This window comes from Galendromus occidentalis, unplaced genomic scaffold (genome assembly GCF_000255335.2).
Source record: "Galendromus occidentalis unplaced genomic scaffold, Mocc_1.1 scf7180000077430, whole genome shotgun sequence".
Taxonomy (NCBI): Eukaryota; Metazoa; Arthropoda; class Arachnida; order Mesostigmata; family Phytoseiidae; genus Galendromus; species Galendromus occidentalis.
The window spans coordinates 97,314-111,400 of NW_003805418.1; the positions used below are offsets into that span (position 1 = coordinate 97,314).

A 14,087-nucleotide genomic window follows, 5' to 3' on the forward strand; every position below is an offset into this window, starting at 1 on the left:
ATGAGCAATGCCGAGTCGAGCGACGATAATAGGTGAGAGGAAGAATGGACGCAGATGTATGGTGTAGCGTCAGTCCGATTGTTCTGACGGCGTGGTGCGGAAGGAAGGATGAGACTCAGAAGTTCCTGCTGGAGGGTTCACGCTTCTCCACGCGATTTCCAGAACGGTCCTAGGCTTCTGTTTCGATACAATCTGTTCCTCAGACCAAGAGACTTGTCCGCGACGCGAGGCTCAAAGACTCGGAAGAGGACCCAGCGCTTTCAAGACCTGAATACAGACCGTTTTCATATGGGCGTGCGGGTTTAGTTTTTTTAGTTTCTTAGGGAATCCGAATTTACCGTCTCGGTTCCGTGTATGAAGGCGGCAGCAAGTCTGTTATTTCCATCCAGCCTGGTGAAGTCCGTGGACGGTTCGGGAAGGCTTATTCTAAATTCGAATCGAGTTCTGATGAGGCTCCGAACTCGCGTCCCATCCGTCTGATCTGATCAGGTGCTCGAGATTTATCGAGCTTCAACAGAGCTCCGATAGCATCATAATAATAGGAATAATGACAATAATACACACGCGCACTCAAGATGCTTATCAGACAAATTCCCTCCGGCTCGCTCACCAACACACCCGCTCAATCGCTTTCTCTCTCTCCGCGTCCCATGAAGTGCGGCTTGTTGCCGGTGTTCCCTTACAATAGCGATGCTATCTGGTTTCTTCTCTTATCAACAACCTGTTCTCTATCGGATGGAAACTAATAGGGACAAACCATCTGAACTGTCTCTGCTAGACAGCAGCCAATCGGAGAATCGAAAGGATTCGATGTATTTGCTCATGAATGGAAGACTCGTTGGGGTCAATACCTAGCTGCACAAAACCCTGCCTTAGACAAATAGATTCCGATGGTAGCACTGATTGAAGCTTAGGAGCGAAGGAAAGGCGACCTGCGATGTCTTCTTGAATGGGATATCGATGGATATCATTCAAAGAGGAGACTTCAACAACTTTCGAATCCCTCGGTCAGTTCGAATCGAGACTCTTCTCTGATGTCCGACTCTAGACGCTTCTGATACCAGAGCGACGCATATTCAAGTCGCATGAGTGAAAGCTTTCCGAAAGTTCATCGTGTGCGAATGCGGTCAGATTCAAATCACCCTTTGAGTGAGGTCACGAGTCAGGACCTGGCAGCCGATCGCTCCGAGCCCCGTATTCCATGGTTGCCATCTTCCCTCTCACGAATGCCATCGAATGTTTCTCCGGCCATAGCCGGAAAATTTCCGAGTCTACGTTGAGAGAGGGATTCTTCTCATTGTTTATCCGAGGTCGGAGCGAATTAGGCGATTCGAGACTCCATGCGAAATCCATGGATGAAATTTTCTCACTTCTGATTAACTCCACTCTCTGTCGTGAAGGAACGCGACCGGGGGGGACACCCATTGGATGTTGCTTATGATTAAGATCAGCCCCATGCGTCAAAAATCGAAATTCTGCTCCGTTTAACACTTAGATGAGAATTTCTTCGACTCGTGATCTGCCACTTCCCTCCACGGCTCCGGGAGAGCCCCATTCCCTCGAGACGCTGAACTTGTTAAAATTCCTCGGAATTCTGCTGGTCTTGATTGCTGCTCCTGGCTTTCGACCCGACCGAGATTCCGAGAGCAACTCTATGAAAGGAATATCGATTCCCCACACGAGTGCGACAGAAGGGGATGTGGAGGAAACGCTTCGAGGAAGACGGGCACTTGGGTCTGGGGTCGACGCCGAGATGGAATCCCGACAGATGCCTTCTTACTAGGGGGCAGAGTGTTTTCGGAATACGCTCGACTAGCTGCTCCTCTCATGACTGAGCGCGTGGTTGCTAGCCACATGGGCCTCCAGATTTCGTATATTCCCAGATATCTATGCGTCGTCGTACATTTCGAACGATGTTGGAGGTCTCGAGATACAGCATAGCTGGTACGTGACTCGGAATTCAGAAAATTATTTTTCGGGGAGAATGTCGAGACGTTACTCGCTTCCATCGGAGCGACGAATCCTGAAAAGAATGGACGTCCCGGTCGTGAGTGAGAAGAAAAAATTGAAAGTTCGCAAAACGACCCAACTTGCTCGACCTAGGGTCGGGCGAATCTTCTCGCGGGGAAGCTCCGCAACGCGCTGTCGGTCGGTCAATTGTGAAGCGATTAGTACGGACACGTGACTTGATTCAAAAGCTAACTCCATATTTCAGCTGCAGCCACGGGCACTCGGATTATTTCGAACTCGAAGCCTCTTCGCAGTTTCCCCCTCTGCACTTGGGAGGAGCACTGGGGAGAGTTCAGGACCCGGACGGCGAGGAACAAGAGATTAAGCATTCGGTATGTTACGCCTCGGCATTATGTGTGAGAGATTAGGGACCATTCGCCGAACACCAAGCTTCCTATACATAGACTCGACCGACTGCGCATACACGTCGGGATGACTCTATTCGCGATTCCTACCGGAATTAATACGAAGTCTCCGAAACCGCATTTATCCCCATGATCTCTGATGAGAGATAACGAGCAACACGCTGCCGTCCGGTGGCTAAGAATGGGTTCCGAGAGTCTGAGATCGCCGTGGAAAATCCAAACGCGCCAGCAGATAGCAACGGCTTCCTTTCGCCTTGGAAAGAAGAAAAAAAGTGGTTGAGATATGTTAAGGCCTATCAGGGTTCGTGGTGGAGATGGCGCGAGCGTTCCAAGAAACGCTTTGTTGGCCTCTCTTGATGTCGAGGCATTCTTCAGACTTTCTCCACAATGGCAAAACAAACCGCAGCTGATACGCTTATACGGCTCATATGAGTCTAGAGTACCTACCTAAATTTTCGGGATATTTCTCCTTCGGAGACCTGATGGGGATTCTGGGGACCCGTATCGAATGAAGCTTCGTGAAAAAGTACATGGATCAATTTGTCAGTCTGGATACCATATCCATGTCAGAATACCAGCTCATTACGCGCAGAGGTATGCGAGCTTCGCTTTTCTTTCCAAACTCCGCGTGAGGAGGACCTCATCCAGATCTTCGCGTTACGGGAACTCACGCTCGGGAAGAGGCTTGTACTTCAGATTCATGCTTCGAGAACGTTTTGCGACTCTACGTGGGAATGCTCATTGGCTACTTCTTGCTCGGTTCACGATCCCGACAAGTCACCTGTTAGCCTTGGTGTCAGAGATCAGAAGACCGAGTAGAACAGAGTGACACAGATAACTTCGAGAATAGATTACGTCGCGAGTTTAGAAGAAGAAGCTTTCGTTGTTATAACAACATCAACATCGACCGTGACGATTACAGGGGAGGCCCAAACGGTCTGGAGCGAGCAAGTAGGTGAACGAGTGTCGATTCTCCAGACCCTCTAGTGTCAGAAACCAGAGAACAGGCGAGACATATGGCGTTTTCATGGCTTCCGCATTGATTATCAGGACTCGATCAGGTCCCGTATCAATTACGACCATCGCTTTGACGAATGCCCCGACGGCCGCCTGACGACCTTTGCATGAGCCAGCGGAATGCTCGAATAGCGTTTTCGTGCGAGGCCGAATGCCGAGCATTTTCCCATTCCGCGGTTTCCGGCTGTTACTCGCATGGATCTCGCTCGGCTGAAATTCCATCCGACCGCAGATGATACCTATGGTGGGATGATCATCTCTCAACAGCAATGACAAAGCGGTGCACGCGACTTTCCATGGCCTTGATCGTTTGCCGCGATCTGGCTCTATTAAGAGCATCGACTCCTCAATCTGTATCCTCATGTTCAACCTTTGTGGCGGTCATGAGCCTCGACGAACTTTGCCAAGGGGATGATCGCCATCGCATGGTTCCGATGGAGGGCGGGAGAAAGAAATTCCACCCGCAAGATTCGCACGCCGCGAGAGAGTTGGTATACACTCTCGCTGGATCCCTCGCGAAGTGGCCCTGACTCCCCTCAATTGTTCTTCCACGATCAGCTCTCCATATCTCCGTAGTGGCGATAAGCAACATCATTCCGTGGAGGGACTTCGCAAACTCTCACTAGACCGGACTCTCTGACTCGGACGAACGAATGCTCTCGAATCCCTCATCTTGTTTAGGAAGCATCGGGATTCACCCGGAAAAAATGTTCAGGATTGAGTCAAGATCGAGAGACTTCCAGATCTCAAATCGAGTCGTGCGCCCGGCGCCGGTCGAGAGTCTCTGGAAAATACGCGTCTCCAACAGATGGAAATCCGGAGTTCGGGGAACTTGAACTCCGAGACAAAATAGAGGAATGATCGAGTCGGAGTTCGCGCTCGATGGAAGCTTCTTTCTTTTCCGAGGAGATGCAAAGGGACGAGACTGAGGACTCGCACGCATCCGGGAGCTCGCGACCGAAAGTCAACCGAAAGATATCGGATACTTCGCAGAGAGAGCAAACCGTACCTCCTCGTGTTCCCCGCAGCACTCTGAATACGACTGAAGGGCAGTTTGCTATTTCCAGCACACCTTCGGTCAATCGCAAATTCTCCACGGCTGTTTCGACACGACCAGAAACAACCATCCCACCAGCTGCCCTACTCCGCCTTCAGTACGGAAAAAAATGTCTTTTTCACTCGAACAGGTGAGACCCTAGTTCTCGCACATACATATGTAGGCATTCGGTCTCAGAATACGGAATTCGTCGGGATATAGACCTCTACTATCCGGATTCCGATCACCTCCGCAGGTAGCATGCGTCTGTGAAGTACTACAACAGTCAGGAGACACAAATCGTTTAGAAAGTTTCCTGTGGTGAGATTTTGATTGCCTCTCTGAAGATGCTTCAATGGATGTGTCCTGATTCGGGCACGCTGGGAGCAGTATTCCAGGTCTGTCATCTTCTCCTCACTTCCAGGTCTCTCCCAAAAACCGAAGAATTTCAATACTGCGAAGCAGTGCTCAGGGCCAAAGCAATCGTTGCTTTCAAGAAGTTAGTAATAAACCTAATATAGGGCTAGATATATCGGTTCCTTCGACTCAGTTTTCGTTGTCTGTAGTTCTCTTCTGTCCCTCTCGTGATAGGGCGAGTTTATAGACTTGACGGGGAGTCTCCGAATAGAATATCCGCCTGGAGTCAGAAGCTTTCTCAAGTTACGATATTTGAAGATGCTCGATCTTTCTGAAGGATGACGCATCTATCGTCGCGAGAATTCGAGAGTGCCGTCTCTGACGAATCGATCTCTGTCTCCATTGGAGCAAAAATCAGAACTGATGCTCCGATCTACATTAACGCGATCGAGCGATCCTGATCGGGCAGTCATTTCAAGACTGGTCTCGGAAAGAGGATTTAGGGCAGCTTCATCGATACGATCGCAATGAGCGAAAAACTTTCGGCTCATTTGCCCCCCTGCCGGATGCAGTGCTGTCTGCGGTGGCTCTCTATCTGTGATCGTCGAGACACGGCCCGAGACTAGATCGACAGATAGCATCCGACAGAAATTTGCTTCAATCTGACCGCTTTGTCTCCTCGTCTTTAATAGTTGGCGCTCCCAGGTTTCGTTGGATGTGACGTGGATGCCACGCGAGATACGACTTGCAGTCGTCGATTTGATCATCGTCTAACTTGTTTCAATCGTTTAGTGAGCTTTCTGAGAATCTCGGTTTTGACGAAGGCAAAAATGAATCGCACCGGTGAAGCGAGAGGGCAACCCCCACTGTTTGCCCGCCTCCCGAGCCGCATAAGTTTGTCGCTTCCTGCGGATGAGCGGAGACTCCGAGCCGCGATTCCATGGCGGGAACGCTGTTTTTTCCTTGGTATACCGTCCCCAATTAGACGCCTTCTCTCCTTCCAAATACCAATTCAATTTTCAGAGAAAGTTACAAAGAAATGTATTCTATACTCGAAAGTCACGCGTTCGGACCGACTCATCACGATGAGCTCCAGTTCATGTGGTTCACCGCTCATTACAAGTGAGTTCTTGAAACCGAAGTCGGCAGCGCCCCACTCGATCAGGCGCTGAAGAATGCGCCGTCAATGGCTGGCGTGGCGTTATCGTGTTCAGACCTGATAATCGATCGACCGAGGAGATGGCAGAGGCCAATTAGTTTATCGTTCATGCAACCGTTTAGAATCGAAACATTTTCTCTGGTATAGTGAGGCCGCGAAGTCTCGAGGGAGGAAGCTCGGTGCCGTTGACAAATATCGGATACGACGAAAGTTCCCCCTGCCGAAGACCATCTGGGATGGCGAGGATACGATATACTGCTTCAAGGAACGTTCTCGGCAAGCACTGAAAGAGTCGTACAAACTGAACGCGTAAGTTATCGACAGAGGATATTTCCACGAGGCGTGGGCTCGGCCGCCAGAAACTCTGGACGTCGATGGGAACGATTGGCGGTTCTCGAGTCCTTGCACTCAAGACAAAGACTTTGCAGATATCCATCGCCAGATGACAAACGGACGCTGTCGGAGAAGACCGGGCTCTCCCTGACGCAAATTTCGAATTGGTTCAAGAACCGCAGACAACGGGATCGACCTCCAGGGTAAGCTATCGCTGTTCACGATCCGAAAATTTACAGCTAAACTTCATCGAAGCCTGCCTCGTGCAGACGAGTTCCAATTCTATTTTGGGCATTTCTTCAAATACTCAGTCAGAGAAAACGATCCGCGTAGTGACTGCGGCTGTCCTGCTTTAAACGGACCCACTCATCCCTGCTCAGAACAAAACTCCTCTTCGATTGAAGGGATGGGGGACCGTGAGGATTGAGATGTTTGGTGGGGATCCATCTTCGAGTTTATTGTCACATGTCATCGCGTTTGACTTGATGAGGGCCGTTGACTGTGGTGATGTCGGTCCATTCAGCTTGCTCGTTGAACTAGAAGGAAGCCCTTTGTCACTACTCATCATCCAGTCTACCTGGTCTCAGTCAGTCGGGCGCTCGCTGCGTTCGCCCGCCCAAGTCGTGCGCAGCTCTGGAGAAATTGGGACACGGGGAAAAGTGATTCGCGGGCGTTTCCACTTCACTTAAAAAGTGTGCTTTCTCATCTCTTTCGGAGAAATTATCGAGAACGTCGAATGACCTGCATGCGGGGTTGTCAGCAGGGCGACCCAGGATCCATAGCAAGGGACATCAACGAAAAGCTTTCCGAATGGCCACCGGCGCGCTGGCAGTTTGTTTCTCCTGGAGTCTGCTTGCTCAGAATGCCAGTTCGCTGACTGGTTGGCTGGCTAGCTGGCAAGCATGCATCCGTACAGCTCGGCGTCCCTCTTTTCTTCTATCTCTACATTCTCTCGCGGACTTTGCTTCTATGATGCTGCTGCTGCTGCTCTGTTAGATGGAGTTGGTGGGTAGGCTGCTCGGGACGCTGCTCCTCGAAGGTTTCGAATTTCATGAAAACGGACACCGTAACCGCCGCCGCCGCCACCGCCTTCACCGCTGCCAGAGTTTCATGCTGGATCAACGCGAAGCACAGCCATGGAAACATCTTTATTGGTACATTTTCTGGACTCCCATCGCCGCCGGGCTTTTTAAATCCATCTTTCCTTCTTCCGTCACGTCATTCGTGCCATAGAGGTCTTATTGCACCCCCTTCCCCTGGAGCGGAAAGAATTTCTCAAGTCGACTCCTGAGCATCCAGGACGAAATCATTCGCCTGGCCGCGAAGTCATGGCGTGGTTTGTCGATGTGGAGTTTTCTAGTCGGCTTTCTTTCGAGATCGCGACTCCCCGCACCGTTCGGGAAGCGCTAGATCCAACTGGGCTTGAAGAGAGGAGCGATCCCGTTCGAGTGGAAGTGTGAAAGAGCAATCGGTGTTAAAAGGCTCTTGGAGAGATGACTGAGCAAGCGACACGCTCTCTCCGACGATCATCCAGTCTGGTTCTTGTCGTGGTCGTCCTCGTCTTCGCCGTCGTCGACGATCATCGACAACAAAACTACAGCACAATGGCATGGCCCATAGCGGATTGTAGCAGAACCAGAGTTGTTGAAACGAGGGGGCGAGACTGTAGATTGGGCCTAGATGAAGATATCCGCATTCAAATGAAGAACTCCTAGCCCTTCGAAATGAACTCACAGCGCTCCCTGCAATCTCAACCCAACAAAAGGCTCACAAACCCCGCTCTCTCTCTCCGGATTGAATTCTCCGACTGAATGACGACATGTTATCTCAAAGATTATTGTTGTTGTTGTCGTCGTTGTTGACAGTGCTTGCAGTTTGTGCGACTCTGGTCCACGGACTCTGTCTGTCACGGGCTGTCTTCGTTCCTCTGTCACTATTTCTGCTGTCAGGGCCATTGTTGCGGCTGTTGCAATAATGACACAACAGCGATGAGCGCTCGGTCTCTTGAGGCATGCATTCGGGTTTTTCGACCGTTTCAAAAGTTGAGTTCGAAACCGGTCCTCTGAATAGCGACGCATCTTCTTCGACTAGGAACTACAGTCGGAGAGCGGCTGCTCCGTAGAGCCCATGTGGAATCGGAAATATTTCATATGGATCATCGGGAAAGCCAACAGAAAAGCCTGGAATTCGGCGTAGAGAGTCGCCGTCGTATCACGGCCGGAGGGGAAAGATTCGTGTCGATGACTCTGTTGATCTTTCGAACACGCTCTCCGAATGATTTCGGTGACAAGGCGTCTTGAGTCAACAACGGGAGCTCCGATCGCTGCTCTCGAAACCACCGTTGACCATATGCTCGATGATCTTCTTTCGTAAGCGTTCGTACTCGCTTCCCTAAGCGAGTCGTGTGACTCCGCTCGCTTAGGAAAGAATCAATCATAAACTGAACGGAGTCGATAGGGAGGAAAAGGACAAGCACATTTGTTTTCTCTCGCAGTTGACACCCGGGCTCGTCTGGAGATTTTTTCTTCTCGCTCCTCCCTCCCAAATCGTGCCGTTCGTCTCCGTCGGAACCGCGATCACCACCACCTGTGACTTTGCTCGGCTTGACTTAAGCCCCCGCGGAGATAATTTGCCTTGCCAGCCCACCAGTCGGTATAAAAATCCTAATTTGCTATCCAAACAAGCTCTTCGCAGTGCGGTGCGTGTCCTTTGGTCGATTTCATGACTCAGTCAGTCAGCGAAATCAAGCTCGGGTCGAGGTATCGCGTTTCCGAAGTGTGGGCTTGAGCCCACGGACCCGATTGTCGGATAGAGATAGAGAGGCTGACACGCACAATTTAGTACTGATGCGGCCGCTCCTCAGCCAGTGGATTGAATCATGGAGACAGCGAGAAATCCTCTCGCACTGTGCGGTGGATTTCCTCGGTTCGAGCCGCATTTTAAGATCCGAGCACTTGTTACAAGAGCGCACTTGAACTCGTTCAAGAGCTCGATTGAAAGCCGTTCCGATGCTCTAGACTCTCGTTCGGTGAGTAATTGGGATACCCGAGAGAGTCAATTGCGCGTGGTGAGTCGCAAGGCCCCGGAGGTGGTACTTCTCTGATTTCTCGAGCTTCTCGGTATCGCTTCCCCGGAAAGTGGGACTATTGGGGATCTGACGACCTCGCGTGACAAACTTCTGAGGAATGCACTCGAACGCGCCATGAGTTCACGCTTGTCCCCGTCCTGTGGTGGAGTACCCCTGCGAAGAATCGGAGCGATCCGAAGATGAGAAAAAAAACTGTTGCAGAGCTCATGGTGCTCCGAATGGTGATGTCCTTTCGTAAGAATCTAGCGGGCAGTTCTTTGCCCGTTGCCGATTGTTATCATTCGTCATTCGTCACCAGTTCGCTCGGACCTTGCTTTATTCGTATTCCGCTGGAAGTCGACAGCTCCAAACAGAAACATGGAGATGCTCCAGCGCGACCGCAATGCTCCCGTCCGAGTTCGCTGACATGCGCACGGTCGAATGACGGAAAGTCTCCGACGGAATCCTGAATCGGAAAAGCCTGGCTAAGTTATACCACAGCCGAGGCAAATATATTTTTTGTTTTTTTTCTTTCGACTGTTGCCGTCTATTCGCTTTTCCTCCGTTCGTCTGCCCGCACTGCCGGTTGCTCGATCCGACGCGTGTAATCCGAGAGTTCTTTTTTCGCCTTCCGCTCGAGGGAGGAACGTCGCCGAGGGATCGGATTGCAGACCGGAGTTGACGGCACCAGCTCCAGAGAGACAACGAAGACGACGACGGGGAGACGGCGAGAGAAAACGAGGACGGCGGCTGGCACCCTACCGACGATAACGACGCCGAAGCCTGCCTCAACGTGGGGGAAGACTCGAAACAGAGGGAAAATGAGAGAGCCAAACGAAAGAAGCCAATGAAGGCGTATCAAATGTCAGAACGAAGAAAGAGGAAGTCCTCGCTCGCCCCAACCGACTGCCTTCCTCACTCTACTTTGCTCCTCTCATGACATCTTCTAGGCACTCGTTGGCCTCCTCGGTCCCCGTGGCGCCCGCTAGCAACCTCGGCTTCAATTAAGTTGAGTGCGCCCCATCACTAGATTACCATTCTCAGCACGTAAGAAAGACGCTATCCGATGTTTCCCTCATGAGATAACTATGAAAGTATACTACAAATAATGCCAGCCTCACCGAGAGTGATGGTGTCCGCGCTATGCCCGGCAAAAAGAGGTTTCCAGAAGTCTGGACAGCTCGACGTTAGATTCAATTACATATTGAGAATTCTTTGTCTCTCCACCCAAATGAGTAATCCCTCTAAGGGGGGAGGTAGCAGACGAAGAAAACTCGCGATTACGAAGGTCTGAACGATCTGAAAGGGAGAATGAGCTTCTCGGACGGTAATTGTTCAGTTCGAAGCATCATCTCGGAATGGTGCTCGAGGGCTCGGCGGAATCATCATCCATTACCTTGAGCTTGGAATCTCGACGATGGGGAAGGTCTCGTGTGAATATCCTGCCATTTTAGATAGGCCCATCAATGAATCCTCAGATGCGATCTGCCTTGGATCGAGGAGCTGAACTGGATCTTGCCCCGGAGCTAGAGAACCATCATAGTACCCGTCGGGGGACCCTTATTCCGACCGCCAGCACTGTCCAGCATTGCAATCGAGAATGCGAGTTTCGGAACGCCGCGGTCTAAGATTCCCAATCAGCGTCAGTGGGACAGAATAGGGAGAGAAAATCATAAATCAATGAAATTTCGCCGAATTACAGGGAAGCGAAGCAGTCCTCGCCACCGGTCGCAGGATCTCCGATAAATTTCTCATCGCCTCCAAACCCCATTCATCCAACCAATCTGCTGAATACGATCAACCCTCATCTGCACCATCATCACCATCATCATCATCACCATCACCACAATGTGATCAATTCTGCGAATCAACAAAATGGCACTAGCACGAATACACATTCCAGTAATAATAACAACAGTAGCAGTACGAACAATAATAGCAGCAGCAGCAACCTCTCCACCTCGCCGTTATCGTCGATAAGTTCGATGACCTCGTCCATCAACTCGTCATTCAATCCGATCACCTACCACTTGAACCTTGGAGGCAACCCCACATCGAACGCGCTTCAGAAAACCATGTTGTACGATAACCTGTATGGAACGAGCTAGCTCAGCCGAATCATTCCGGGCCTTCTCTTCGACGCCCAGCAAAAAAGTATCGTGGAGCCCAAATGTCCTTTCCTAGACTCCGCATCTAGGAGCCTGCTTGCGAACTGGGGACACGCCGTGATCATCGAATTCAGCAAACGAAAAGTAATAAAGAAGATGTCTCTTTTATGTCGTAAAATACATTCTCCTCGGTTTGGTTGTTCAAGAGTTACCCGGAGCTTCTTTCCCAATGGACTGTGTACGGGACTGGCTGCTTCAATTTGGCTCCGAACCGTCGAGGAGATCCTGGTCAATACCATTTGATCTCCCAAGGTTCTCCCCTCGCTCACAATGATATTCATCGAGTCAAATTCGAGTACCGATGCTCTTCCACACAAAGGACTAGGTTCTCCGTGAACGCTGTCCAGATCTGAGGTACCCGCGGAATCATGAGGAAATAGGTGAGCTCGACTGCTCCGAGCTCCAATCAAGTCTTGGAAGAGTGGGATTGCACGGAGGGCTCGGATTAATCCGAATCCAGCTCCGGGACTCGGGTGAATCCAAATCCAGCTTCGGTTCTCGTGGTAATAAGTATGAGGCAGATCATCACTGCCCAATCCTCGCGGAGGAACTACCCTCATGATCGGATTTCTAGTTTTCTTGCCTTCACACGCTGTTGTGATTTGTAAGTTGTCTTCCCCCAACCGGGTGCCGCGATTCCGCTCCACATTTAGAATATTCGTATCCAATTCTTTAGGGTCTAGAAAACTTCGGCTCTTGCTTTTTGTACCGTCGCGCGTCGTTCAGATTCGGAACTCTGGTTCGCGCTTCCCCGTATTCTTATTGACCAGAGGTATTTCGATGCCAATGGAAATATATCTCTAGCACCCAAGTTGAACCTCAACCCGGCAGTACCTAGGGGAGGGAATCGGCATTGGAAGTCCAGCGCAATCAAGGGCGAGTTAGCGGGAGAGGTTCGTGCGATTTTCTTATCACTGGAACCGAGCGCTCGGAAACACGGCCGTATGAGGATTCGTCACAGAAGACGAACTCGCGACGTTTTCAGGAGCGTCGTCTTACCGCGGTCCGGATGCAAGCTTCGCGTGATCCTGTGATCTCGAGGGGGTAGGGCTGCGGTGCTTCAGGTTTATCAAGATTCTCCATCGCGATGAGCTACTACTTCAGTGATGTTCTGCCGCGGGGGATTTGCATCCTTCCATGGGATATAAGGAATCTATGAATTTCCTCTTCGGCTCCCACTGTGGTGGTGGATCAGCCCATTCAGCTATTCCATCGAGCACCATGTGACCAAGAATGCTCTTGACGAACGTCAGCTGCTGGAACCCCCCTTCGTCTGAACGTTAGTCATTTGTAATGATGCCGCACTCTCCAAGCTCGGATAAGAGCCCTCTCCAGGGTACCCTTGGAAGGATGACGTCGATTCGAGGCATTTTGCCCGGGGTCCTCCTTTCGAACTATCGAGCTCCCTATCCATCGGTCATCGTGGAATGGTCGCAGTAAACTGCTTAATCCAACGCGAGCGTGACAAAAGTGAGAGTTCCACCGTCGTTCAAGAATTTCCACGGTTCGTCCCATCGCACGGAGTAGAGCTCGCTCGCGAGTGGGGTCGCTTCCCTCGATAATCTGCCCGCCCACTAAATATGGCACAAAATAAACCAAGTGAAAAAAACAAGACAGTATGGCAGTTGAACACGGAGAGAGGGGCAAGCCGCCCCTGCCTCGTCATGTTGAAGCCCCGGAGAGAGAACGCCAACTTACGCCACTGCATCGCGGACTACGTCGCGTCGTCTCAGCTTGGCGTGCTTGAAGAAATCGACGGTTGGAGGAGTACGAGTCGCAGATGTGCGACTCCTTGAGTGTGGGCCTTGCGCAGGGCGAAGCTACTCGAGAGAGATTTCAAGTCTCACAGACGGTGATTATTAGCTCAGGGTTGGAGCTACTCATCTTACTCAATTCGTACGGAGAGCGATGAACCAATGAAAGATCTGTTCCCGGAAATTATCTCCCAGCAAAATTTTGGAGAGCAAGGCCACCACGCCCGTCAGACAGGGGGCGCCGAGCTTATTGGCAACCAGCCCTGGGGAACGCGGCCTTCGGCCGCGCTCCTTATTGTGGGCTCAAACGGGAATCCCGAGCTCATGGCCCGGGTGAGAATTCGTAGGTTGAAGGCAGCGGCAAATCCACCATCAGGAATTGCGGCGGTTTGTCGCGATGCGATCAATTCCATGAGAAAAATGATTTGTTGTTGGGCTTTGGCACTGACCACCTTCTGACGGTTTCTAAAATTCGTCGGCTCGTAATCTTCGTCATGAAAATCCGCCATAGATAATCCTGATGATATCACTATACAACCGGAAAAGTCTTGAACGCTATTCCGAACAGTCAATTGAACCCCCAAGATGAGCAAACAATCGATCGAGCAAATCTTGAACTCGAGTCCATCTTGCTGCGTAGATTCGCATTGGCGCCTCACAACGGAAACGGCCGCGCCGCCGCGGCGGCAAAGGAGACGGAGCGCAAATTAAAATTGTCCGTCATTTCCATAGGGATTATCGGGTTCGAACTGATACTCCGGACGGGATGGGCCATGAGCCCCTATGAATATCTCCGTAAAATTGGAATATTTCCGGAATGC

The 14,087-nt window shown here is 51.0% G+C and overlaps 1 protein-coding gene across 1 annotated transcript; it reads left to right on the top strand.

Annotated features, from left to right (window-relative positions):
- Positions 1 to 11,452, top strand: LOC100903508 (homeobox protein SIX1). Its single transcript, XM_029111292.1, has 10 exons — positions 1 to 32; positions 2,216 to 2,342; positions 4,460 to 4,579; positions 4,685 to 4,749; positions 4,853 to 4,927; positions 5,809 to 5,907; positions 6,092 to 6,253; positions 6,373 to 6,480; positions 11,047 to 11,193; positions 11,299 to 11,452. Exons 1-10 carry the CDS (start codon positions 1 to 3, stop codon positions 11,450 to 11,452), a joined length of 1,089 nt encoding a protein of 362 aa, XP_028967125.1.
- The last annotated feature ends 2,635 nt before the right edge of the window (positions 11,453 to 14,087 follow it).